The 25950-nt window shown below is 56.6% G+C and overlaps 1 protein-coding gene across 2 annotated transcripts; it reads left to right on the top strand.

The window, feature by feature from the left end:
- The first annotated feature begins 129 nt into the window (after positions 1–129).
- On the top strand, positions 130–24795 carry RRP1B (ribosomal RNA processing 1B). Of its 2 annotated transcripts, none has more exons than XM_039245435.1 (16): positions 130–315; positions 7683–7765; positions 9240–9297; positions 10511–10596; positions 11165–11226; positions 11548–11677; positions 12497–12561; positions 12948–13129; positions 14904–14995; positions 15571–15668; positions 16646–16665; positions 17308–17436; positions 17909–18573; positions 20292–20444; positions 21327–21390; positions 22165–24795. In XM_039245435.1, exons 1-16 carry the CDS (start codon positions 186–188, stop codon positions 22356–22358), a joined length of 2211 nt encoding a protein of 736 aa, XP_039101366.1. In that variant the 5' UTR covers positions 130–185; the 3' UTR covers positions 22359–24795. The 2 variants fall into 2 exon arrangements, with proteins under 2 accessions (XP_039101366.1, XP_039101365.1); XM_039245434.1 differs by having other exon boundaries at positions 17305–17436.
- Positions 24796–25950: the final 1155 nt, after the last annotated feature.

Genomic DNA, 25950 nt, shown 5'->3' with positions numbered 1-25950 from the left:
GCGGCGAGCCGCGGCCGGCGCCTTTGTGACGCCATCAGCCCGCGCGCCGCCCCCGCCCGCGGCCGCCGGAGCGGGCCTCTTTCTGCGCAGACGCGGCCCCGGGCAGCTCGGCGGCGGCGGCGGCAGCGGCGGCGGGAGGCTGCGGGCGGCGGGAGGCTGCGGCCGGGGATGGTCCAGCGGGCGCGATGGCCCCCGCCATGCAGCCGGCCGAGCTCCAGTTCGCGCAGCGGCTGGCGTCCCACGAGAAGGGCATCCGGGACCGCGCGGTGAAGAAGCTGCGCCAGTACATCAGCGTGAAGACGCAGCGGGAGACAGGTGGGCGCCGGGCGGTCAGCCGCGCCACATGGCGGCCGTGCCGGGGGGAGCGGGGCGGGGGCGGGCGCCGAGCCGCGCTGCCGCCGCGGGCCTGGGTGCTTCCGCGCCGTGGGGACGGCCTCCTGCTGGGGCCGGCCCGGAGTGGCGGTGGAGGGGCTGCAGCCCGCAGGGGCGGGGTGTTGTGCCGAAAGTCGCGGCGAGTGGGAAGCCGAGGAAGGGCTGCCCGACCCCGAGCCTGCCCCTGAGTCACCAAACTTAGCCCGGTTTCTTCATCTGTGCTCCCCATTGATGGCACGTGTTATGGTACCCGACCCCTTAGGTGCGGAGTTACAGGAGACTAGCGAATCCCTACTTCCAGAGTTGCACCAGCACATCCGGGCGGGGCGTGGATAACTGAAATAGAGTTTTACAAGTGCAGCCAAGGGAAGAGGGAGCTCCGCTACTCTGCCTGGTGCGGGAAGGCCTCTGGGGCGACGTTCAACGGATCCGAACAGAGGCCGGAGAAGAGGGCGAATCTGCCCTGGGAGTGGCTGGAAGACCAGTTGAGGGTGTTACGATTTAAAGTTGGAAAAGTCAGCAATGGCCAAGTCACACTGGGCTTTCTGGTTTGCGTTTTAACTGCACTGGGGTGCCGTTGAAGGATTTCATTGACCTGAGCCAGGGTCCGTTCTGCAAACCCTTGAGAGTGTGAACCGTGACAGATGGTCACGGTTTTTAGATTGTGCTAGCATACATAATTTGATTTACTGCTAATACTAATACATTTGGAGTCTCCCTGAAAGAATAGATATTATCTGCCTGTGTACTGACTTTCTTAGTTTGTTCTATTTGGAGGAGAAATCACAAAAAGACTACCCAGGGAAAAGACAATAAGTTTGATGGGAAGTCTGCTAGAAAGGAATGAGGACCCAGTTCCTAACCTCAGCTCTGTTAAGGGCCTCCCTGAGGCATTTCGTTTACTCTGAGGGTTTCAGGTATCCCCAGCACACTGAAGGGTCATAAGTCTAAGTGTCTAGAGCAGACCTGGCACTTGCACCTGGCTGTCCCATGGGCCCCTCAGACTCACAGGCCCAAAAGTGAGTCATTTTCCTCCCCCTGAAACCCGTTCTCTTCTGCTTCTCCTCTGCCGCGTGTGTTCTCGTATCTTAGATGGTGTCCCCGCTCTCCACTCGCTCTAGCCGGACACGTGGTCATGTCCCAGACTCCTCTTCCTGATCCTCTCCCCCGACCCCTCACCCATCGTCTCTCAGGCCTACCATCTTTCATCTTCTGACATCCTCTGCCCTCACTGAAGACCCCCTTCATCTCATCCAGACCTCTGAACTTGCTTACTTCCTGACCAGTCTCCTTAACTCTGCCTTTGTGCCTCTCTTGAACCCATCCTCCGCACACCAGCCCAGGGTCGTCTTCCTAAACCAGCTCTGATCACATCACCTGCTTCTGTGGATTTCCAGGTCTGCAGGTAAGGTCTCTCCTTCCGTTCTCTTCCTACTTCGGGCCCTACGTGACTACTTCATGCTGGGTCCGCATCACTACTCCCCTCTCTGCCTTTGCTTCTCTTGTTCACTCTTGGCATCCAGTTCAATATCACTTCCTCCAAAGTGCCTTCCCCACCATCTCACCCCACCCCTCCAGGATTCCAAAATATCCGGTGGGTCTCCATGGCGGCACTTAGCTAAGTAGCTTCTTCCTTATCTGTTAGTGTGTCATTCTTCCCCCAACAGTGGAAGCTTCCAGTCTGTCTGCTTAGCTGGAAGTGGGAGCACATCCAGGCATGCACGGGCTCACCTGTATGAACACAAGGACTGAAGAAAGGCCAAATGCAGTACCTTTGGGCCAAGACAGCCAAACAGAACCTGTTGCTCAAACCTCTCTGATGAACAGGCTCAGGATTTGAAATGCTGAGAGGACACAGGGCCGTGAGGCCAGTGGGGTTACACTGGTGCCCCAGGGGCCCGTCTGGTCAGCACCCAGCACACTGAGAGTGACTTGGTCCGTGCTCTTTCACCCCCATGTCCACGTTGCGTAGAGCACACCGGGCGTCCAGATGAGGGGCTGCAATGTGAATGTCGCAGACAGTGGTGATGGGGCAGAATAGACAGGGCTCTGCCTCCACTGTGCTCCCGTCAACGTGAGGTGCAAGTCAGGAAATACCTTGTCCCGAAACTTGCGTCTCATTGGCAGGCTCAAAGTCTGTTGCCTTTTGTCTCGGGCGTAGTATATAAAGTCTGAAATTTTACTGATCTGCCCATCAGCAACATAAATAGCTTTGTGGGGGTTTTCTTTTTAGTTTTTAAGTAATATCAACGCCCAGCATGTGGCTTGAACTCCCGACCCCCAAGATCGAGAGTAAGATGCTCTACTGACTGAGCCAGCCAGGCACCCCAATAGCCTTGTAATTTAAAAACAAATTGGAAATCTTTGTAGTGCTTAAAGCAGCCGAATGTTGCTCCAGCGCTTTAGCTATTCTCGCAGAGCACTCACAGTGATCGCCGTCCTTGGTTTTACTCAGGAGAGCTCATTCCTTTGTGTCTTCAGCAAACAAAGCACCTACTGTGTGCTATGATTATTCTTGGCACGGGATGTAGGGCAGGGAACAAAAGAGACATCCCCCCCCCCCCAAGTTTTGGTGATTGCAACTTTAAACCTTTAACGTCTGCAGAAACTGGGATGGATCTTAAAATCAACCTGTGACTTTTATTTGCCCTCTTGCTTTCATTTGGTGACGCATAAAATAACGGTACAACGGACAGTTGATGGGGTCTCAGGTACAGTAACAGGGAAGCGTTTCTTCATACTGACAGGTTTGGGGGTCCCTGACTAACCCTGGTGTAGACTCGCCCCCACCTAACACGGCTCCTGAGCTCCTTTGGTGCTGACAGAAGCTGTCAGGCTTTCTCATTTCACAGCTTGTTGGAATTTACTCAGCCCACGTCTCACTTCATATTCCCCTCGTTTGTTGTGAAGTAACTAAACCTATGTTGTTGCCAGAAACTTAAGCGGCATTAAGTTAAAGAAACTCAACCCCAGGGGCACCCGGGTGGCTCCGTCAGTTAAGCATCCAACTTCAGCTCAGGTCATGATCTTAAGGTTCGTGAGTTCGAGCCCCCATGGGGCTCTGTGCTGACAGCTCAGAGCCTGGAGCTGCTTCAGATTCTGTCTCCCTCCCTCTCTGCCCCTCCTCCACTCACACCCTGTGTCTCTGTCTGTTTTTCTTTCAAAAATAAACAAACATTTAAAAAAAATTTTTTTTTAAGCAACAGGACAGATCAAAAAGCAATTGCGGAAGGAAACTGCTTTGATGCATATTTCACTCTCAGAATTTTCAGAGAAATTAAATGAGCGTTTCTCTGTTTTGCTTTAAATGCTTCAGAAATCGGTACTTTTGGCTTCTGGTTATGGAATGAATGAGGGGAAGAAAGGTGCAGCACAGAAAACACAGGCAGTGACTATGTAACAATGCTGCGTGGGTGGCACATAGTAGCTACACTGGGGAGCACCTGACTCCGATGTAACATTGTGTGTCAGCTGTACATCTTCTGGGGACATCTGGCTGGCTCGGGAGTGCAGCCTGCAACTCTTGATCTCCTGGTTGTGAGTTCAAGCTCCACGTTGGAGGTAGAGATTACCTAATAAATCAGAGTTTTGGGGCACCTGGGTGACTTGGTTAAGTGTCTGAATATGGTTTTGGTTCAGCTCATGATTTTGTGGTTCAGGGGATTGAGCCCCACATCAGGCTCCTCACTGACAGCACGGGACCTACTTGGGATTTTCTCTCTCTCTCTCTCTCTCTGCTCCGTCTTGCTCACATGCACGTCGACTTGTGTGCATTCTCTCTCTCTCCTAACATTTAAAAAAGGTTTAAACACAATTAAAAAAAAAAATTAGTACCTTGTTTTTACCACCTAAACTCCTAGGTGAAAATGAGTGATTTTTATACATATTTTGAAAATACATGTTTCCAAAGGAAAAGAGCTGCAGTCGCCTGTGGGTGGACAACACGAGATAATCCTAACACCTGCCAACTGCATAGCGCTTCGCTTTCAAAGTGCTTCTTGTATGGGCTTTTCGTTTTGCCCCTAACCATAAGCCGTGCACGTACTGCGGGTGCGGGAACGTGCTCGGGGCCCCTTGACAGTTGTCTGTGGCGACACAGCGGGGGCCCAGCCGTGGGTTTGTGCCCACCACACTTTGCCGCCTCACGTAGGATGAAACACTGAGGATATGTTTTCACATCCAACCCCTTTCCTGCTCACTGTTGAGGATCTGCTGTCGCTCTGCTACTTGGTCAAAATCCACAGTCTCCATCACAGAGACCTCTCTAGCACACTCGCCCTCCGACTCATACAGGTATGGATTAGGCACAGACAGCCTTGGCTTGACGCAAGGTGCACCCAGAAGAACCATCTGGAGATAAAAACACTGTGCTATTTTTAGTGGAAAAGGCCAGAATTTGGAGTACGTAGCACGTGTGGTGCTGTTCGGGTTTCACACACACAGCTACGCGTCTGTGCGTTTCTGGCTGCGTGTAAGTATTACGTCAAAGCACAGGAAGGATCTGGATGGAAAGACATACGTCAGGCAGGTAACAATGGCCCTCTGGGGTTCAGGAGGTAGTGAACAAGGCACCTTTGGTTGCGTAATTTCCAGCGTAATATACGAATACGAATTTTTTGCAATAAAAATGTGTTTTTATCGAATGAGACTTTTTCAGCTACAACCTGACGGAATGCCCAAGCCGAGCTGGTTGTAAGGGGAAAGCCAAGCACAGCGTCCTGCAGGAGCTCAGCTGAGCGCCAGCGCTGTTTCCTACACGGCAGTGTCTGCTCCCCCAGGTGGGCCCCCTCCTCGGGCTGGCACCGCCCCCCCCCCCAGCATGTGGCTCGGTGGCTGGGTGCAGGTGTGGCCTATGTCCCATCCAGGTGGGAGGGAGCGTCTCTCCTGGAGCCTGAGCAGGAGCCTCTGCGATGAGGTTATCTGTGCGGTCTTGAACCAGCCCCATGGCCAAGGCGAGTCACGCTTACTTGGAATAAGCCCAGCTTGCCCACCCCCCTGCGTATCCGGCGAGCCCCACCCAGACCCCTGCCTCCCCCGCCGACCCCTGCCTGGAAGGGGGCAGCGCTGGAGAGGCTCACGGGGCAGCAGAAACGGGGACACCCAGCACTGGGCCTCACAGGAACCGGCAACATTCTGTCTTGTTTCCTCTTAAATTGGCCTGTGGTCACGGTTTTCTCGTCCCCTTGTGAAGAGTTTTCTACACAAAGAATGGAAACAGCCCATGGTAGTACTTTGGTAACCTCACACGGTACTTGTTTTCTTCGTTTTTATTAATGACTCTTTCAGACGTACAAACCGTACGCCGCACGCTGCTGCAGCGTCTGTGACTACCTGGCTGGTGCGGGTCATCTGCCTGTTCCCTCCTCTCGCCAGCGTCTCAGGAAGCAATCTCAGACACGGCAGTTCTGCCTCAGTGCCTCGGCTTGTATCTCTGAAAGATGAGAAGTCTCTAACATACCACAGTACTCTTATCACATCTTTTTTCTTAAAAATCCCTTTAAATGGGGCTCCTGGGTGGCTCAGTCTGTTCAGCTTCAGACTTCGGCTTAGGTCATGATCTCACAGTTCGTGGGTTCGAGCCCCGCGTCGGGCTCTGTGCTGACAGCTCAGAGCCTGGAGCCTGTTTCAGATTCTGTGTCTTCCTCTGTCTCTGACCCGCCCCTGCTCACGCTGTCTCTGTCTTTCTCTCTCTCTCTCTCTCTCTCTCAGAAATTTAAAAATAAAAAAAAATTTTAATAAATGAAATACCTAACCTGTTGGGTTTTCCCATCATCTTCTACATTTTTCTAGGATTCATCAGAATCCAGGCAAGACCCAGTTTGCATTCAGCCCATCTGTCCGCAGTGCCTGTCCATGTTTTTCCTCTTGCAGTTTACTCATTGCAGGAACCGCGTCATTTGCCCAATGGAGTTGCTCACGTTTGGGGTTTTGCTGGCTGCATCCCATGGTCTCACGACATGTTCCTCTGTCCCCTGTATTTTCCCGCAAGCCAATATTAAATAGTCAGATTTGACCTGATGTCGGTTCGTTTTGGTGTTTGTAAGAATACTTAGCGGGTGGTGTGTGCACTTCCTTTTGCATCATATCCTACATTGAATGGAGAGTTGTGTCCGCGAGCCGAGATGGGCCAGTGGGTTTGGGTGTTACTGGCCTCGTGTATCCATTCCAAAGTTGCACCGTGTGTTTTCATCTGACGCTTTCCCAGCCATTGGCGATCGTTACCCCAACACTGGATTCATTAGTCTTAACATGACTGAATGTAAGCACAGGTCACTTTGACAGAGTTACTGTGGTCCTGACTGCGGCAGTCTCCGGTCTGGGGGCTTGGGGGGACCCGTCACTCGCACCATAGGTGTGCTAGCTATAGGCAGGTGCCCACGTGTGGGTTGTGCATAACGGGTAGGGGGGAGTTGCCCACGTGGTTTGCCCAACCCCTAAAGGTAGTGTGTTTCAGTAAACTTTACTGTAGTTTCTGGTATATTGGTTTTAAGTGAGAAACCATCACAAAGAATAAAAATGCACTGTAATAAAATTATCGATATGGGAAAGGTCTTATTCAATAACTCAGAAACCAGTATCTGTGTATATAAATACCTTCAACGGTAAGAAGCTCACTCTGAATATTATTAAGTAAACTTCAGTATGTCAAAAAGGATCTGTTTGCCATTTTTTAATTATCTGTTGGTATATTGAAATTACATTGATTCCAAATGTCCACGTTCTTGTGAATTTTTCCTCGTCCCTGTCGGTGAAGTCTTATCACAGGCCGTTTGTCACATACACCAAGACTCGGTCATGTTTGTTCTCCATGAACCTGGGGTCTGCCTGGGACCTAGAGGGCTGTTTGTGACTTGTGGCCTGGTCGGTGGCAGTGCAGGGCTCGTAGATGAGTCAGAAGAAGGCTACCCAGGTTGGTGTCACTTAAAACAAGGCCGTCATTGCCAAGCAAGTGAAAACCATAACCGGGGGGAAAGAGCTCAGCTCAGCCTTGAAAAGCTGTCCTCGCAAAAATAACCCCCGGAGCTCTGCCAGTTTCCGCGGGGCCAGGGGTGTGGGACACAGGTCGTCTCTTTTGTGGGATTTGCAGTTTAATTTGTCAGACTGACGAAAGTGTTGGTGCGCAGCAGGAGATGATAAACCACGTAGCCTGCGTGTGTTTACTCCGTGCCACAAGGAAGTGTGTGCCTCAAAGCTAAAAGACTACTGTAGGTGAAAGAATGGAAATGTGGTATTGCTGTCGCTGCCCGTGAGGCTGGGACAGGAAACGGGGGGACTCTGAAGTAAGATGTCTGTGCTGTTTTGTCCCCTAGGAGGTTTCAGTCAAGAAGAACTCCTGAAAATATGGAAAGGGCTCTTCTATTGCATGTGGGTGCAGGACGAACCCCTCGTACAGGTAACACACAGTTCCTTGTCCCCTGCCTGGGTGTCGGGCCCCAGACGGGTAGAGGGGCCCGGGGGTTCTTCGCCGCTTCCGTCCCCCATGCACAGAAACAGCTTGCAGTCACCGCCCGGGTTCAGTTGTCCCCTCTTGTCCATCTAGAAAGGGACACGGTGTCCAAGTCACCTTTTCAAATACTCTAGAATGTGCATAATTGAGAGATTCGGTATCTCTGTTGGAGTTTCATAGGCTGGTTCCAGGGTAGGTTTTACATGTTTTACAGTTTGTTTCACCTCCTCTTACCCGTGGTCGATAAGGCCACGGCACTGGGGTGAGAACCCGTGAGCACCGGGCTCCGGACCCCCCCTGCCATGACTTAAGTGGGTGCCAGGACCGGGCAGCCACCTGCTGGGGCCGGGATCTCTTTAAAGCAGGCGGTGGCCTGGCATCCGACACCCCTGCCTTAAAGTCAGTGGAGACGCACAGATGTGCATGTGCTCCTGGGCACCCCCCCCCCCCAGGCGCTGGGAGAAAACAGCTTTCACCGTCCACAGACCTTCGTTCTGCCGTGTAACCGCTAGTGAAGGGTAAGCTTTGAGGAGCGCTATCGAAACCCTTCAGTACAGAAAGGGTTTCTTTGGATTTAAACGTGCAGCTCTGCCTCTTTCCCGGCCGGCCGTGTGGCAGTGGGCTTTGATTTGTTGCTTTTACTCCACTGAACATATTTTGAGTAGGACAGCAGGGCAAAATATTTGTAAGTTACATTCAGAAGTAACAGCCGACAGCTTTAGTGGAGGAAGAAAACATGAACGGGAGCGTCCGTTTCCAGCCTGGGCGAGCAGCTAAAACGGGCGAGGAAGACGTGAGCCCAGGTGAAGCCCGAGGAGTTCCGGGAGGACTGTGCTCACGTCACGTGCGAAGAGGGTTCTCTCGCTGACACTCCCGGGGCCGGTCTCTTCCTCGAGCCAGACCACCAGATCCTCCCCGCAGATGAGCGTGCTGCGCCGGAGCAGGTCATGCCCTGGACAGAGCCGCCAGGGGAGCCGTTCACCTCCGCTTCCCACGCGCCTGCCTTTGCCGCCTGCTCCGAGCCAGCCGAGCTCAGGGCTCCCTGCTCCGCACGCACCCCTGAGGAGGGACGGTCCCTGTGTCTAACCGCCAGCAATCCGGGATTGGGGGCTTAGAAGAGACTCCCACTTTAAGGCTTATGTTTCCGAAGCCGGGAGATGACAGCTAGTTTACTCCTGCAGGTCCCTGGCACTGAAACTAGACGTACTCTCCTAACCAGGCAGCGTGGTCCTCCCAGCACCGCACGCGTAGTCGGCTGGGGTTGGGAGGTCCACACCCAGTAGCGTTCAGATGCTGGCGTGACAGGAGGTCCAGACCCCAGCAGATGCGGGGGGAGAGCAGGCTGCGGTGCTGCCCCGGCAGGGTGTCAGGGTGCCGCTGCCTGATAGCCCTGCTGTCTCTCCCCGACCCGCCTTTGCAGGAGGAGCTCGCGAACACGATTTCCCAGCTCGTCCACGTTGTGAACAACTCAGAGGCCCGTAAGTCCCGACGTTTCCATGACTTTTGAAACTTCCTTGTTCATCGGCTCTGGTAACTTGCCTAGGAAACTAGGCAGTACTGTTTCTTCTCTTTACTTGAGAGCTCTGGTTTTCTGGGGGGCTGGCTGCACGGGAACCTGGGGCTGCCTGTGGGCAGATGTCAGGCGACAAGCCTTCCCTGTGGGAACGCTGTGATGGGCTTAGATGCCGACCCTGAAAGAGGGCAAATGAAAGAGGCATCTTGTGCAGTTGAATCATGTGTGACATCTCAGAGTTTTCAGAAACATGGTTTAAGAAATGGAAATCTCCAGAGCCTCCAGATTTTGAGCTGTGCTGACACTCCCAGGGGCCGTGTGTGCGGGTCGCTGTCACCTCCGCGCGCAGGCTGTCCACCTGAAGACCGGAGCCAGTTAAGGGCCTCACTGGTGATAAGCCGTAAAGTATCGCTGCTCTCCCAAAAACAACACAGGGAGAGATGAATTCGTCCTGAGACATTCAGGCTTTGGTTACTGACGAAGGAAGAAAAAGACAGCATTATTGGTGGGTCTGCTCGGCGCTCCTCGGAGCAGAGCCATCCTCCCGGCCTCAGCGACCCCGAGTGCTCGCCGGCTCTCAGCCGGGTCCCGCAGACGTCTACACGCGGGGTATCATCTAGGTCTTCACTTACCAAGAAGGCATTGTGCAAAAAGAAGTAAAACAAACCAAAAAAAATCAACAAACGGTTATTTTTGGATGGAAGCGTGGTAGTTTCACGGCTCAGAAGAGAAAAATAGAATGTTTTGTTAGAGCTCAGACGGCTGACGCAGAACATGAAACACAAAGCTGAGTTTCTACACAGATCATCCAAGTGTTCATCAAAATTAATGGCTTTGGATCCATTGTTAGGTGTAGGTGGGTGGGAAAGGCCCATAGACGTGCCTCAGAGTTTTTTACTTTAATAGAAATGTGGCCTTGCGTTAGCTAAAGGAAAGGCCCACCAAGCATTGTAGTTGAACATCGAGATATTACCAGTCTACCTGTTTTAATAGGTTTTTATTTAAACATAAAAGGAATTATGGAGCATATTTAATTATCGACTAGGTCTTCTAGCTGCCAAAAAATTCTTGGAAAAAGTAAATGATAAATAATCCTAGTTTGTTTCTCTGTTACTTTCTTGCTTTATGGAACGCGTGAGCCTGAAAACCAAGCATTCAAAGCCTTTTGTTCACTGCAGAACACCTGTTCATCCAAACCTTCTGGCAAACGATGAATCGAGAGTGGAAGGGGATAGACCGGCTGCGCCTGGGCAAGTACTATATGGTAAGATCCGAGTACCTTTACCCCCGTTTGCTTCAGAGGCCCATGAAGGGAAAGGCATGGAGCATCTTGAGAACAATGGAAAGATCGATCTGTGAAGCAGAGTGAGCTCCAGGCTTAGTGTGTTGAGAGGCTGTGTGATCAAGGCACAGCACTTGGATATGTGCTCGGAGGCGCCTCTGTTTGCTCTTTCAGCTGCGGGGATGAGTGTGGGGATCCTTAGTTAACTCTCTGATGAAAAGGTAAATGCAGGGCGCCTGGGTGGCTCAGTCAGTTAAGCATCCAACTCTTGATTTCCGCTCAGGTCATGATCCTCACAGTTCATAAAATTGAGCCTCGAGTTGGGCTTTGCGCTGACAGTGTGGAGCCTGCTTGGGTTCTCTCCTTTCTTTCTCTCTCTCTCTCTCTCTCTCTCTCAAAACAAATAAACATTTAAAAAAAGAAAAGGTAACTGCAATTGTTGACTATATTTTCCCTTGGGAGATGCAGGCTGTACCGATTCCCCTGAGGCCCTGATTCTGCTGATTGGCGTTTCTCTTCCTTCTGTAACAAACGTGTTGTCTGTCTGTAGCTGATCCGTCTGGTCCTGAGGCAGTCCTTTGAGGTTCTGAAGCGAAATGGCTGGGAAGAAAGGTTAGTAAAGGATTCAGGTAGTGGCCGTAACACTTGCAAAGCAGTGTGATTTTCAAGCCTTGCACTTAGCTCGTATGAATTGCCTGATCTTTGCCTTCCACTCACTTATCTACTATGGGAAGCAAAGCTCCTTGCGCCCGGTAGAGGCTCGTAACGGGGCTGAGCACGCACGCAGCATTTAGACCTTTTTTGGTGACTGCGTTCCCCTCGTGAGCCTGTGTCAGCCTTGTACTGTTAGTGTGGCGGTGTGGCGCGGGAACGAGCATGACCGTGTCCCCCAGGCGCGCTGCCGCTAACAGCCGTGTGCTTCCTGTTCTTCAGCCGCATCAAGCTCTTCCTGGATGTGCTGGTGAAAGAGATCCTGCATCCTGAGAGCCAGTCTCCTAACGGAGTGAAGTTTCACTTCATCGGCATTTATCTGGATGAACTGTCCAAAGTGGGAGGGAGAGAGGTAAGGCGCAGTTAGGCACCCGGCCAGCGGTACGGTGCCGGCTCTTCCCCACGTGGGCCTAGAGGGGTGGAGGAAGCGCGGCGGGCACAGGCGCCGCCTGTACTGACAGACCCCCTCCCCGTGCGGGGCCGTGTCCCGAGCAGCCGGTGGGACACATGCACGAAGATCGTGCACCGAGGACACTCTTGGGAGGCTTCCGTGTAGGAGAGTCGAAAGCAGCCTACACGGCCCCATAGTAACACGGGACTGTGCTCTCAGTACTGATTTGTTGAGCAGCAGGCGGGAGAAACTGTGCCCGTGGCCGTGCCCTTTCCAGTCCCGTGTTTACGCGTGAGTGGACGGTGTGGGAAAGGAAACGTGGTTTTGGCATGCCAGCAGTGATGCTCTGAGTCTGGGATTCTCAGACCTTTTTTATTTTTCTAGTTTTACACGTTTTTGCCAGTGTTCTGCCGTGAACACGTATTCTCTTGAGAAGAAAGTAGAAACGGTCCCTTGGTCTTACAGTTTTCAGTCACGTCCATGTGGAGCCCGTCTGGTGGGGAGAGAAAGTAGAACAGCGCGGGCTGTTGGGGGGGTTTCTCTGGCCACCGGTCTCTGACACCCCGGTGGCTGGAAGATGGCCGTGACTTTAGATGGCCTTAGCCTGGTGCAGAGCATCTGGATGATTCACACCATGCTCAGCTTGGGCGCCGTGGAGAGCTGTTGTCCTTCTCCAACCTCCATGAAAAATGCAAACGGTCCCCCTCTGTAGGACTAGCAGAATGGGGCAGAGGCTCTTTTTTCCCCTCATGTTTTTCCTGTTTTGTTTCTAAATTCTAGCTTTTGGCAGATCAGAACCTCAAGTTCATTGATCCATTCTGCAAAATTGCTGCCAAGACAAAGGAGTAAGTAATTTCCGTGTTTGTTTTCTCTGCCTCACATGGTACTTCATTGTGGGTGATGGTGGTAGCTTGCGAGTCCCTGTGGCGGTTAACGTCGAGCCCGGACGGCTGAGCTCTCATTCTCTGCAGTGAGACTTTGGAAGCTTGGAATCCTAACTGGACTCCACCGGCTTTGCGGTCAGGCCCCAGGCCCTCCAGGAGCCGGCGCTTCCTGGACTGCAGCGCTGCCTGCTTTTACCACGAGGCTCCCCGGTGGCCCCGGAGTGTGGCGTGGCAGGCAGGCGGTGGCGCCGGGTGCCAGGAGGCTTTTCCCCCCGCCACACTCCATCGCAGGGCAGGGCCAGGCCCTCTGTTGTAACCAGCTTCTCATTGATTTTCTTACCCCCCAGCCAGACGCTGGTGCAGACGATAGCTAGGGGTGTTCTCGAAGTCATTGTAGACCAGTCTCCTCTCGGGCCCGAAGAGTCCCTCGAGGAGCAGGAACCCCACGCGGCCGAGAGCGAGCACCCTAAAGAAGAGACGCCTGAGTACGCGGTGGCCTGGAGACAGTCCGACAGTAAAATGAAGACCGGTAAGAGGATTTCTACAGTCTTTTTTTTTTCTACAAAGTTCTCATCAGACGAGCACCTTTTGGTACGTTTGTTGGAGCCTTGCTGACTACAACCTAGAGGTCACCGCAGGTGGCTCGGCCGCAGGCCACCCAGAGAAAGAGGCAGAGCCGTGCGGAAACGCCGGCCCTTGCCCAGGAGGCCTCGGCGACGTGCACATGCCTTCTTCCGGGTCGCCGGCTCCCTCGGGTTCTACCTTGTGTTGCTCTTCCTTTGACTCCTGTTTGTTTTTGTTGTTTTGGGTTTTTGATATCGGAAAACATCCTAATGTTGACTTGCATCTGCAAGAGGTCCTCAGCGGTCCCGTTGCAAACAACACTTGTTCCTAGAGCTCTGCTGCCTGATCTCCCCTTCTCTCCAGGGCTCCTTCTCTGAGGATGGATACCACTCACTGGGGGGTATCCTGTGGGGATTTTGTGCAGGGACCAGATGCCGTGCAGACCTCTCTTGTGTCTGTAGCAGCTGCATGTGGAGCGTGCATTTTTCGTTGCAGCACGTCCAGTCTGGCGGTGGCTCATGGCGTCTCAGGGCGCAGCATCGAAGTGTCAGTTAGCCAATAAAAAGCTAAGATTTCAAAAAGTGATGACCAGAGAAAATTTGATTTACATATTTTTTAATAACAGGACACCGAACTTTCTCTGTACCAGGAGCCAGGTTTTTAACATCATGCCTTTAAAAATCTGGAAAGAGGGGCGCCTGGGTGACTCAGTCGGATAGGCGTCTGACTCTTGATTTCACCTCAAGTCATGATCTCATGGTTCGTGGGTTCGAGCCCCATGTCGGACTCCACACTCAGCACAGAACCTGCTTCCCCCTCTCTCCCTCTCTCTCCCTCTCTCTCCCTCTCTCTCCCTCTCTCTCCCTCTCTCTCCCTCTCTCCCCCTCTCTCCCCCTCTCTCTGCCCGTCCCCTGCTCACGCTCCCTCCGTCTCAAAATAAATAAGCTTTAAAAAAACAAAAAATGAAAATAAATCTGGAAAGATACCAAAACGTCAATAGTCAGTCGTGCATGACAGCGTTACAGGTGACTTCTGCTTTCTTTGTACTTTGGTCTGTTGTGGGTTTTCTACGCTGACCATGTATTATTTTTTTCACCAGAAAAATCATTATCCTAAAAAGAAAGAAGAAAAAACCTAATCTTAAATTCCATGCAGGTCACAGAATTAACCAGATGACCTTGCACAGGTGCTGTGGTCGGGAGCTGTCTCTGGCTCACCCCTGCGCGCCAGGTGTCTGTCCGAACTGGAGACGCGCCCCAGCCTCTTCTGTCGTGCTGGCCGGGAGCACGGGGCCCTGCTGTCTCCAGGCTGTGCACTGGGCTGCACCTCTGATGAACTCATAGGATTTGAAAAATTGTGAGCTTTTATCTACCTCTTAGCTGGCCTCAGCACTCCCGGAGTTATTCTGTAAACGCTCCAGGTTGTGTTCGTATTAGTGTGCGTCTCCCGCCGCAACCCTGTGAGAAGCCAGCCTGTTAGCCGTACGGATTTTTGCCACAGCTTCAGGTCGACCCCTAGGTGTCGGGGCAGGCTCGCGCAGCGCAGCCGGAGGTTTGTGTGTGGTGTGATCGGAAGGCGGAATGTGTGCTTTACTCCGGGTTTCCTGTGAGGAGACTCGGGGGGGATTATGGATATCTCTGCGGGGTGTTCTCTGCAAGGAGACGCCGAGTGAGACAGCGGCTCCGGGGAAGCTGTCGCCGCCGTGCGCCTGCAACCATGTCTCGGGTATGTTTTGACAGCACCGGGCAGGCAGCACTCCGGACCTGATGGGCTCAGCGGCGATGGGGAGCACGGTGGTGGGAGCCCGGAGGGCGCTGGGCCCCTGCTCCAGGTGGGTAGAGGTGGATCTGCTGTGCTGTGGCCTGGCGGGTGGGAATTAGGGTCAGAGCTTATTATCCCCGAGGCCTGAGTGTAAAGTCGTCTTTAATCCCTTCCCTCGCTGACGTCACCTTCCCTACATGAGCTTCTCGGAGACAAGTTTAAACGTGACAGAATTTTGAAAGATGTCAGTGTTCACTTCGGCTTCAACCGTTGGGGTCTGTTCCGCACGTGCAGGGAAGCCAGCTCGGTGCTTCTCCCGTAGGGACAGGCCCCCAGGCTCCCGGGTGTCAGCTGGACACCTGGACTGACCCTGCAGAGAAGGCCACGCCTGGGCACGCGTCATGTGGTGTGTTTTACCAGGGGGTTTTGTTTGCTTAAAAAATAAAATAGAGCAGGTAAAGAGTAGTTTCCCCCAAAAACAGACAGCGAATTTTCCAAAGTTGCCGCCTAAGCCTTTGGTCACTGAGCCTCGGCACTGGCTGAGGACGCTTCTGGAGCCCCAGGCTGTGCTTTCCCTCCCCAGCGGGAGGGACTTTCCCCGTCGGCAGTCTGGCTGCGGACTCACGTCTCGTTGTTCTCACGCAGTTCGACTACAAGGCTGTCGCTGACCGACTCCTGGAGATCACCAGCAGGAAGAACACCCCTCCCTTCAACAGGAAGCGCCTCTCCAAACTCATCAAGAAGTGAGTGAGCGGTGGGTGCCCCGCTGATGCCCCCCGGCCCCCTTTGTACAGCTCAGGGTGGAGGGTGCCCCGGCCCGCTCCCCTCCGCCTGGCCTTGCTGGCTTCCAGCCACAGCAGCGCTGGGTGCACAGGGCAGCCGGGGGTTTGTGAGCAGGCCGCTCCCCGCCTCACAGCCCCATAGCTCCCCTCCCGGGCCGCGGCCTGAGGGCGTCAAGGACCTTGGCGGAGCCAGAAATCACAGCCCGAAAGGGCTGTGTCGGTGTTATCGGGGCAGACGGGTGTCACGAACCCGCTGCCTCACCTCCTCTGCAGCTAGGGCACGTGTGGTCATAGGTGTCACTGGCCATTGCAGCAGTTCGGCACGGGGCACCCTGGCTTAGCGGGGCTGGCGGCACGGGGCAGCCGAGGTTCACTGGCCTCTGTGTGAGCAGGCGCCCCTCAGGGCACTTGACATACATTCTGTCGGGTTCAGAAAGGCCCTGTAAACCCGTAAACCAGCTTCTGTCCTTCCCCGCCTCACAGATGGGCCAGCCGGGCACAGGGCAGGTGACCGTCTTGCCCAAGGTCACAGCTCCCAGGTGGCGGGGCTGCACTCAGACGTGCTGTCCACCCCCCACCTCCCCCTGGAGTCACGGCCCTTCCCTGCTCTTCTGACACCAGCGGGGGGGGCATGTTCCCTGGGCGAACACAGAAGGGACGAGCAGCCTCAGCCTGAAGAAGGACGCTTCCGTCTCTTTGGCTTTACGCAGACGAACCAAGATAGAGTCTCTGGGTCACCGCGTCCTGTGGTTGGCACTAATCGAGGGCCATTTGTCCTCCACTGGGGGCCTCTGCCTCACTCCAGGTTTCGCCTCCCCTTCTAGAAGAAGGAAGTGAACTGATGCACCTCCAGATAGCACGTCTTAAAAGTTGCGTGCAGGTGTTTGCAGAACACGGGAGGAGGGGTTTCTCAGAGCTTCTCCTGATTGCTTTTTCAGGTTTCAGGATCTCTCTGAAGGTGAGGAAGCCCAGGGGTCACGCTGACGACGCTGCGGGAGCGGGGCCCCACTGAGGCCCTCGCGGCAGCTGTGGAAACACAGGCTTGAGAGGCCCTGGCCGGGAACATGACGCCTGTGAAAGGCGTCAGCCGAGCCCTTGGGAGCGCCGCCGCGTCGGGCCTCTGCCAGTCGGCCCGTTTTCCCATCCCGGGACCGCGGCGGGGCCAGACCCGAGGCCGGGGGCATCGTCTTAGCAGGAAGGATTTCTGGCAGTTGAGGAAGGTTCCAGTTTGATTCCATAGAAAGAAGAGAAGCTAACCTCTCAGGGTGCTTTTCCTTTGTTGTCGTGGTCGGTTGTGCCCCGGGGGCAAAGCTGTTGGCCATGGGGACACGTGGGCGAGCCGGCAGCTCACCCGGCTGCGTGTGCGCCTGGGCACTTAGAACGGGGGCGGGGGGGGGGGGGCAACGGCCCAGCGACGGGCAGGCCCCAGGGCTTCCCCTGTGGTGCACGGTCCCCGTCAGCAGCTGACAGGTTGCACTGGGAAGGCGGCAAGGAGCCCCGATGGGCACGCGGGACTCAGGTGGGGAATCTCCCCGTGTGAGGTGGGACCGTGGGGACAGTCTCCACAAGCTGTGACCACAGTGCCTTTGGTGTCCAGCAGGCACCATATCCCAGCTCAGTTTTGCTGAGGACGTTTCTGCTGATGAAGATGACCAAACCCTCAACCGAGGAAAGCACAAGAAAAAAGGAAATAAACTTTTAGAGAAATCCGACCCGGAGAAAGAGGGAGGTGAGCCGCGAGCTTGCCGCGGACGCGGGGTGGGGAGGAGGACGCGGCAGCCCGCGGGGAGCCCCTCTGTCCCCAGGGCCTGCCAGAGCCAGGCGTCGGCTTGGGAGTGTGTCTTGCTTCCTGTGGGACCGCCGCCGGCTCCTAGGCTCTGAGCGTGTGTCCCCTCCTCGGGGCGCCTTCAGGGCTGCGGCCAGGAAGTGGAAATGCTAGAGAGACCCTGCCGTTGGAGCACTGGCCCTGTTTGCGCCCCATCCTGTGGCTTCGCCGTAGGGCCTGGGAACCAGTAATGCTGTTCCATCTCTGGGAACAGGCGTTTGGAGGCCTGCAGTCCCAGCCGGGATGGAAGGAATGGCGCCCCGCGACAAAGCTTGTGGGGTGTGGGGGCACAGAGGGCCAGGGCTCCTCTGGGGGTGGAACACGGGGTGGCTGTCGCCCTGCATCGGGCACCTGCGTATTGGGTGTGTGTCTCTAGGAAACAACTCGTTTCTTGCTGAGGAAGAGAGTGAAGGCAGCATTCAGAAGAGAAAAAGGAAAAAGAGGAAGAAGGCCCATCTCCATCCAGCACATTTAGGGTCGGGGGCCCAGGCCCTGCCCCCAGAACAGAACGGGAGCGGGGAGCCAGAGGGAAGAGCCCCAAAGATGCCTGCAGCTGAGCCGGGGGCGCCCGCGGCCCCTGGCCCGCAAGAGCAGGGCGTTTCGGGGCCTGCCCTAGTGCACAGGAAGCGGAAACGACCAAGGAAGAGGAGCCTGAGGGGCCAGGGCGAGAGCGCGGAGACCATGGACCCCACATCGCCACAGCCTCTGGAGGACACGGCCCGGGTGCCGTCCCCGCCCGCGGCCCCCACCAGCGGAGCCCCCGTCCACAAGAGGAAGAGGACACTCGGGGCCCTCCCCGTCAATGGCAGCGGCCCCCCCACGCTGGCCTGGCCCTCGCCCCAGCAGGAGGGCCGTCCAGCCGGCCTGCCCCCGGCCGGGAGACTGAAGAAAAAGAAGGGAGAGCCCAGTGGCCTTGATCTTCACAACCCATCCCACCAGAAAACCGCCATCTTGAAAAAGAGGAAGAAGATGAAAGAGATGTGTCACTTGGTGGAGCGCAGTGGAGTGCTCAAGTCCGAAGCCAGGCTTTTCCAGGCTCTGGTAAGGCAGCAGGCCCCGGCGCGGCCCCCCGTCTGCAGGCCGAGATCTGGGGGGCGGGTGGGGACAGGTCCATCCTCAGCACTGAGGAGCCTCCCTGGTTTACGAGGGAATACAGACGACTCTTGGTGGCCCTCCCAGTCCCCCACAAGGCTGCGGGAGGGCGGGCGCTGCTGCCCTGCGGGGTGAGCCGCCAGACGGCGTCGCTGTCCGATGCTGGTCCCCTTTCTCATCATCAACTCTGGCCAGTCCTCAGCCCCTTTTGGCAAAAGAGGCAGCCCCGAGTTTTCTTCTGTTTTGCTCTTTAATGAAGAGACAGTCATTGCTTACACGTCTGAGGCAGGGTCAGCGAGCGGTCAGGCTCGGGAGCATCTGCACCAGTGACGGTGCAGTTCCACTGTGACGCCAGCCACGCCAGGCACCTGTGGGCCGCTCCAGGGCGGTGGTAGAGGCGGAAACCTCGTAAGCTGCAGGCCCTGCCGGAACAGGCCTGCTGAGCACGTCCCACTCCCCTCCGTGCGGGCGCTGCCGCGGGCTCACACGCCAAGGCCTTGTCGGTGGGAACCTGCGTAGGCTGGGTTGCGTGCCGATCCGAGGCCGGTGGTATCCCCGCATGGTTACGTTAGCTTGTGTCAGAACACGTCGTAGCTGGGGAGGCCCTCAGAGCTCTCCGCCGGGCTCCAGGAAGCCTGCTCTCACCTGTGACCGCTCCCTGACCAGCTCTGTCACTTGGACCATTGTCCTGTGGCCGTTCACACACTTCATTTGCTGCCCTTTCTGCTTTCTTCATTTGCTGAGAATATCAGAGAGATCTCTGAATATCATTTCTCAGGCCCTTGGCAACCTCTCTTAGGATTAGAACTATTGCCAAGTAAGCCACGGGTCACGGGAGGTTTTCCTCCCAAAAGGGCCCCGCGTCTCTGCCAGTGGGGCCAAAGGTTCGCGAGAGGCCGCCTGGGTCTGCCCCTCGCTGGCAGCACTGTGGGTTCTGCGGGAAGGCGGCCCGCTCCCCAGCTGGGAGCTCCCAGGCCTGGCGGGAGCTAGCAGTGTGACCTCCCAGAGCCAGGGCAGGGTCCTTGCTGTGGGCCCGGAGGGCAGCGGTCAGACCCCCAGCGCGTCTCCTTATCTGCCTGACGTCACCCTCGTCCTTCCTGATCAGAAAGGAGGAGATGAGGGCGCCTGGGTGGCTCATCAGTGAAGTGTCCAGCTCTTGGTTTCAGCTCAGGTCATGATCTCCTGGTTCGTGGGTTCACTCCTCATGTTGGGCTCTGCTGATAGGGTGGAGCCTGCTTGGGAGTCTCTCTCTCTGCCCTTCGTTTGCACGCTCACTCTCTCTCAAAATGAATAAACTTAGAGAAAAAAAAAGAAATGAGAAAGTGAGTTATTACCTAATAGGTAGCCTTTGTAAGGCAGAAATCTCAGAACAGGGAACCTGAGTTTGGAGACGCATAAAGAGGGCATCTTGTGGGTGGGAGGCTAGGAGCCCCCTGCCCCTTGGCACAGCACCGTGGGAGGGAGCTGCCGCGCGTGCCTGAATCTGCACCCGGCCGGGTGGAAGCGGCGCTCATCACCTGCTGCAGGAAGCGGTGGGCGTGGGGGGTCTGCGCTGCAGACGCTGCGTCGTGGGGGCCCCGCCCGGCTGTGTGTGCACCCCTCACCCCGTCCCACTTCACCTCCGTGTGCCTCAGTGCCAACTCCCCTCTCGCCCTTCCCTCCCGTAGGGCAGTGGGGGGACTTTCAGCCTCTCCAAGAAGCAGCAGCCGAGGACAGAGAATGACTTTGTGAGGTTCGACACCCCCTTCCTGCCGAAGCCTCTGTTCTTCAGAAAAGCCAAGAGCGGTGCCTCTGCCGCCTGTGCGCACCCTGCCGGGCAGGTACGTGCACTCGGCCCAGCGCGCTGCCACCCGCCCCTGCAGCGCACAGCCCGGTCCCGCCCCAAGGCCGGGTGGGGGCGCTCTGGGCGCTGGGCCTCTGCTTCTGCCCACAGCACCTGGGGTCATGTTCAGGGAGCCCAGGTCTGCTGGCGGGGGACCGGGGTGGTCAGGGGACGTGCAGCTGCAATGGGTGACGCCTCGTCTGAGAGTTCGCAGAACAGGCCTAGGGGACGGGAGGAGGAGGGGATGGGGGCCCCTGCCCGGGACTCGGGGGCGGTCAGGGTGGGGGAAGGAGTGGGTGCCAGCCCCGTGGCCCCGTCACGGGGGTGGGAGAGAGCGGCAGCCATCACGGAGCCCGGGGGCAGCTTGGCCAGCAGCTGCTGCGGGTGTGTGGGGCAAGGGAGGAGCTACTGTGTGAGTAGCCTCTAACCGGCATTGACGACTGCCCGTGTTAATAGGCAGGTAGGGTGTCCCGGGGACACTGGGCGCACAGGGGACAAGCCCCTCCGGCAAAGCGTTTACGGGGCGGGGCTACGGGATCCGCACAGGGACGGGGCTGCTTTGTCACACGGAGCGTGTGCACATCCGGGAAGGTGTCAGACGTGCAACAGCTTGGTCAGTTCTGACGAATCGCCAGGACATCAGATGAGCTTGTGAAACGCAGGGAGGTGCGTCTCACCCCCTGGGTGAGAGCCTGTGCCGGTGTGCTGCCCCAGTGCGCGTGCACACTAAAACAACGGCCTTGACCTGGTGGGCTGCTTCCCGTCACGTGGAAGGTTTCAGACCCCGCGGTGCTCGCCTGCCCTCCCCGGTGCCGCACGCAGCTGCCGTGTGGCCACACACACACCCTGGGTCTCACTCTCCTGTGTCCTCCCTTTGCAGCGGGACAAGACGCCCTCAAGCTCCAAGAAGGTCACCTTCGGGCTGAACCGAAACATGACCGCGGGTGAGTGGGGGCCGCGTCTCCCGCTGCCCCGAGGCGGGCAGGGCCTGTGGTCCAGAGTCCGCAAGGGGCCTCTGGAAGGAGGCCATGTCCCCAAGCCCGCCCACCCAGACTTGCCAGAGCCTCAGAGGCTGGGGGACGTCTGACAGCCCTCCGGCCACGGCTGCCTGTGCTGGCATTTGGAGTCACCTGCCCAAGAGGAGACGGGAAAAGAGGGTGTTCTCGTCCCATTGCTTTCAGTGTCGGTACCGCTCCCCGGTTTGGTTCGGTTTGACAGAAACCAAACGTTTTGAAAGTGTAATGAGTTTCAGACCTGACTATGGGGACCACGAGGAGACGGGGGGTGGGGGGAACCATCCAGGGAGAGCTTGAGGTGCCCCCAGGCTGTTAGGCCTTGTCCTGGGAGCTGGGGCCTAAAAGAGTGTCCGGCCTCCTACAGAGAAAGGCTCCTCCTTGAGCCTCCATCAGGTCCATCCGTGTCCCGCTGCAGCCCGCCCCCAGGGTCAAGGTCAGAGTCAGAACCTGGCTCGCCGCACGGTCTTCTGACACTTGTGCACTCGCTCCCGTGAAACAGCCTCCATAGGGGCTCTCAGTTCCTCAAAGAGCTCCCAGCTCGCTGTCTGCAGGGCCTCGCGGCGGGGGGAGCGGCCCAGCTCTGAGGGGCCACCGGCAGTGCCAAGTGATGATGTGGCACCCACGTGGGGCGCTGCTGGGGCAGGCGGGAGGGGCGGAGGAACGGGTCCTCGTAACGTGTGGCCTTGCTTTCACCCGCCACAGAGTTCAAGAAGACAGACAAGAGCATCCTGGTCAGCCCCACGGGCCCCTCCCGGGTGGCCTTCAACCCTGAGCAGAGGCCCCTCCATGGCGTGCTGAAGACCCCCACCAGCTCACCAGCCTGCACCCCCCTGGGGGCCAGGAAGCTGCTGGCCGCCACGCCAAAGAGAAGGCCCACAGCCATGGACTTCTTCTAGGGCACCAGAGAGCCCTTTTAGGGACAGGTTTTGTACAGATGTTCTATAAATTGTAACTTTAAGAAGGTGGGTCGTTTTCTATTGTTTTATAACCACCATGAGTTGTACAAACGAGGCTGTGAGCGGAGCCACCACGACTCCACCCCTTCTGCGTGCGTCTTGCGGATCAGATCGTTTTGCGACAAACGCCGTCAGCGCAGGGGCTCTCTGGAGGCTCAGGTGCATGGATCTGAGTGCGGGAGCTGAGCACCGCGACCGCCACTCGGCCCTGACGCTGCAGGCACCGCAGAGCCCCCAGGGCACATCCTGGTCGGCTGACGGCTCGGAACTTGGGTGCCCAGCGCAGCGTGTGTTGGGGGGGGCCGGCTTCCAGTGGCCTGCAGTCCTTGTGAAGCATGTTGGCAGCGCCCCACCCACCCACCCTGCCGGCCTCGCGTGTGCTGGGCAGGGCTGTGTTGGGCCTGTACCCCGTCAGCCGTCGGTGGTGGTTTCTCTCTGGGTGCCCAGCGGAGGCGGGGAGGGCAGAGCCCCTGCCCCTGGGCCTTGTCCCCTTCCTTCCCTGTGTCCTACCTCTCAGGCCAGCCCAAGTGTCTTCACTGGTGAGCGCCCCCCGGCTCTCACCCGGGGCCGCCAGCACCGCCTTCCGGCAGGTCACGTGCTCTGCTTCCCTCCTCCAAACGCGAGCCTTTGCGCCAGCGCTCGCCGCGACTGGCGTCCCCCAAAGCAGCTTTCCCGACTTGGATTAAAATTCCTATCTTCAGAGGTGTGGCGTTGGAGTCCGGACGCCAGAGCCCGTGCCAGGGCAGAAGCACGCAGCCCTCCGGGGTTCCTTCTGCATATTTATGTGCCCGTAGCTACCTTTTATCTGAAGTATTGCAGCTTGCACTTACAATTTTTATAGAGTTCTGATTTCAGTTAATCACACGCATCAGCGGAAGGCGCTCCGACTTCAGTTGGAGAAGCAGGAGCAGAGCGTGGGGAAGCTACGTCTGTCCCTTGAGCCTGCGTGACGGACGGTGCTCACCCAGGGAAGGACACTGGGGCGCCCCAGCTCCTCCTTGAGTTTATGAAATAACAGATCACACTCTTGAAGAAGAGAGATGTGATTGGGTCTGTAGGCCTGGCACACGGGTGCCCAGTGCTTCCCTGGGTCTCTCTCTGCACAGGGGACCTCGGGCCTCCTGGGAGTGAAAACTGCCACCTCCCCCCACTCCTCCCCTGGAGAGGGCCCCGGCATTGCCTCTGTGGGGCCGGCCACAGCTTTGGGTGACAAGGGGCTCCTCCGGGATCGTGGGACTGTGTTGATTTGATTTTGGTTTCTTAATCACGTGATCAGGGTGGGGCTTCATCTGCGATACTGCTTCTGCGGGGTCGGGCGGCCCCTGGGAAGGAAGTGTGACCCTTGTCCTTTGCCTGCTCTGTGTTAAAGTCCTGTCACAATTAGGCCACGAGGAGAATAACACCAAACTGTCAAGTAGTGGTTGTAACAAGAAGTCTTAACACTGTGTAACGGTGACTGTGGTGGCGTTTGTATGGGGTCACGTGCTGCATTTGGTAAAATACAATCACATTCAGAACCAAATCTGATCGTGTGACGAGGTTAGATTTGAATATTCAAACTTTGTTAACTTTTTGTTTAAAAGAAATGTCTCGTTACCCTCGGCCAGATTATTTTTCTAACGGTTTTTGCTTTAGCTTTAATGATGGGCCACGTAATCCCGCTGCGCGAAGGCGTCTCAGCACCAGGGTGCACCCGTCTGCTGAGGCCCCCGTGGAGCGTCCCTGAGGGGCACCTGCCAGTCCTGCTGTCCTTCTGGACCCGGGCCCAGGGGTGACGGTGTGTCACCCTTGTCTCAGTCTGTCCTCACTCACTCTGTTCTCTGGGTGAGTTCAGGAGGTTTGCTGAGGCTTATTTTTAATGCCTACATTTTGGCAACGAAGGAAGAAAAAAAATTTTTAATTCTCATTACATACACATTCAACAAGAATGTGTCATACAAAGAAAATGTATTTAGGAAACCAATTTTCTATTTGATGCATGTTATTTTCCTAGGTGAAATCACTAAGGGGGCTGGAAGCCCAAAGCGGAAATGATTTACGTCCACGCTGGTGATCTTACAGTATTTTGTACAGCCGTCATCTTCCCCCTTACCCTGTTCGTCTGGTTGGTTTTGTACAATTTGGTATCACTTTATAAATGTGTAATCCTTTCTAACTCCTATTTACCCGAAAGCACAAAGAGGGGTCAAGGCCATCTGGAAGTGGTTATTAGTGTTGGAAAGGACATGAAATGGAAGCTGTGTTTTGATCTGTCTTCTCTGATCTGCCTGACCGCTGGCAAGAGCCGCCTGTTTACAGTCCCTTTGTACCCGTGTCTGCAGAGTGTGTGGGTCACGTCAAAGCCAAGTCCAATAAACAGCCTGTCTTTGCACTCGGATCTGTACTTGACGCTGGCTGTCCGTGCGCGTGAACGTACACGTCTTGGGGACGGAGTGTGCCGTGGGGTTGCGGGATGCTGACATCAGCCCTGAGCGCCTGATGACAGGCCTCTGCAGGCACCTGTCCTTCCCCCGGAGCCGGCGAGGGGTCGCGCGGGGGTCTCCCGGCTGGGTGAAGCAGAGCCACTGGCGCCGGGCCTGACGCCTCTGCTCCGCGGGCCCCTGTGTCAGCAGAGCGGCGCCGGCGTCCTAGCTGGAGACGCCCCGCTCCGGCCCAGGGAAGTGCCTGCCACCAGGATGTTGGACGCGGTCAGCGGCCACCTCCCCCCCCCCCCCCACTGGGGACCAGCAACGGGCTCCGTGGGGGGCAGGCAGGACACAGCACTAGGCTCTTGACCTTTATGTGCACCAGTTCCCGGCAGACGTCCCCAGCTGCACACGGCCTGGGTCCCCGACAAGTCCACTAGGGTCACTCAGCCCAGAAAATAGCAGCTAGAACAGCGGGAAGGCCTCCCCCCCCCGTCCAGTCCTGGCCTCACCCCAAGTCCCTGCACCCGCTTCTGCGACGTCGGGCGGGCGGGTTTCAGGCTGTCGCTGTTGTAGTGTCAGCTGGGCCTGACATCCGATTCCTCCTCATCGAAGTCGGGACACTCCCTGTCTCCTGCCCCCAGAGGCCTGTCTGCGCCCGCCCAGCCCCACCCGTCCTGACTGGCTGCGGCTGGGGGGGGCGGAGGGGGGGCAGCCCTGTTCCTGTCCCTCGTCCGCCACAGACCTGAAGTGGTGCTTACGTGGCGTTCACAGTGGTCCATCCCGGGCCCCTCACGGCGTCTGTGCCCAGTCTCCCAGCGCCCATGGGCACCCGCCATCCCATGCTGCCAGCATGGGCTCTGCTCTGTCCCCCTTTCCCGCCGGAGCTCACGGGCTGCAGCAGGACACCGCTGTCGTTACAGGAGCCACCGTCCTTAGGTCCTGAAGCCGCTAAGGCTGCAGGGGCGACAGCCCGCGAGACACACGCAGGGGACACGTGTGCCGGCTCAGCCGGGGATCAGATCTGTGTGGGGAGGGGGAGAGCAGGGCCACATGGAGGCCTGGTGCTGTCGGAGTGAGAATCCCCCACCCATGCATCTGCCTGGTTTGTACAGATCGGTGTCAGG

Source organism: Hyaena hyaena, unplaced genomic scaffold, assembly GCF_003009895.1.
Source record: "Hyaena hyaena isolate Hyena2069 unplaced genomic scaffold, ASM300989v1 scaffold_254, whole genome shotgun sequence".
NCBI classification, from domain to species: Eukaryota; Metazoa; Chordata; class Mammalia; order Carnivora; family Hyaenidae; genus Hyaena; species Hyaena hyaena.
The sequence above is the reverse complement of the archived record's forward strand: the minus strand, read 5'-3'. Positions and strand labels throughout refer to the sequence as shown.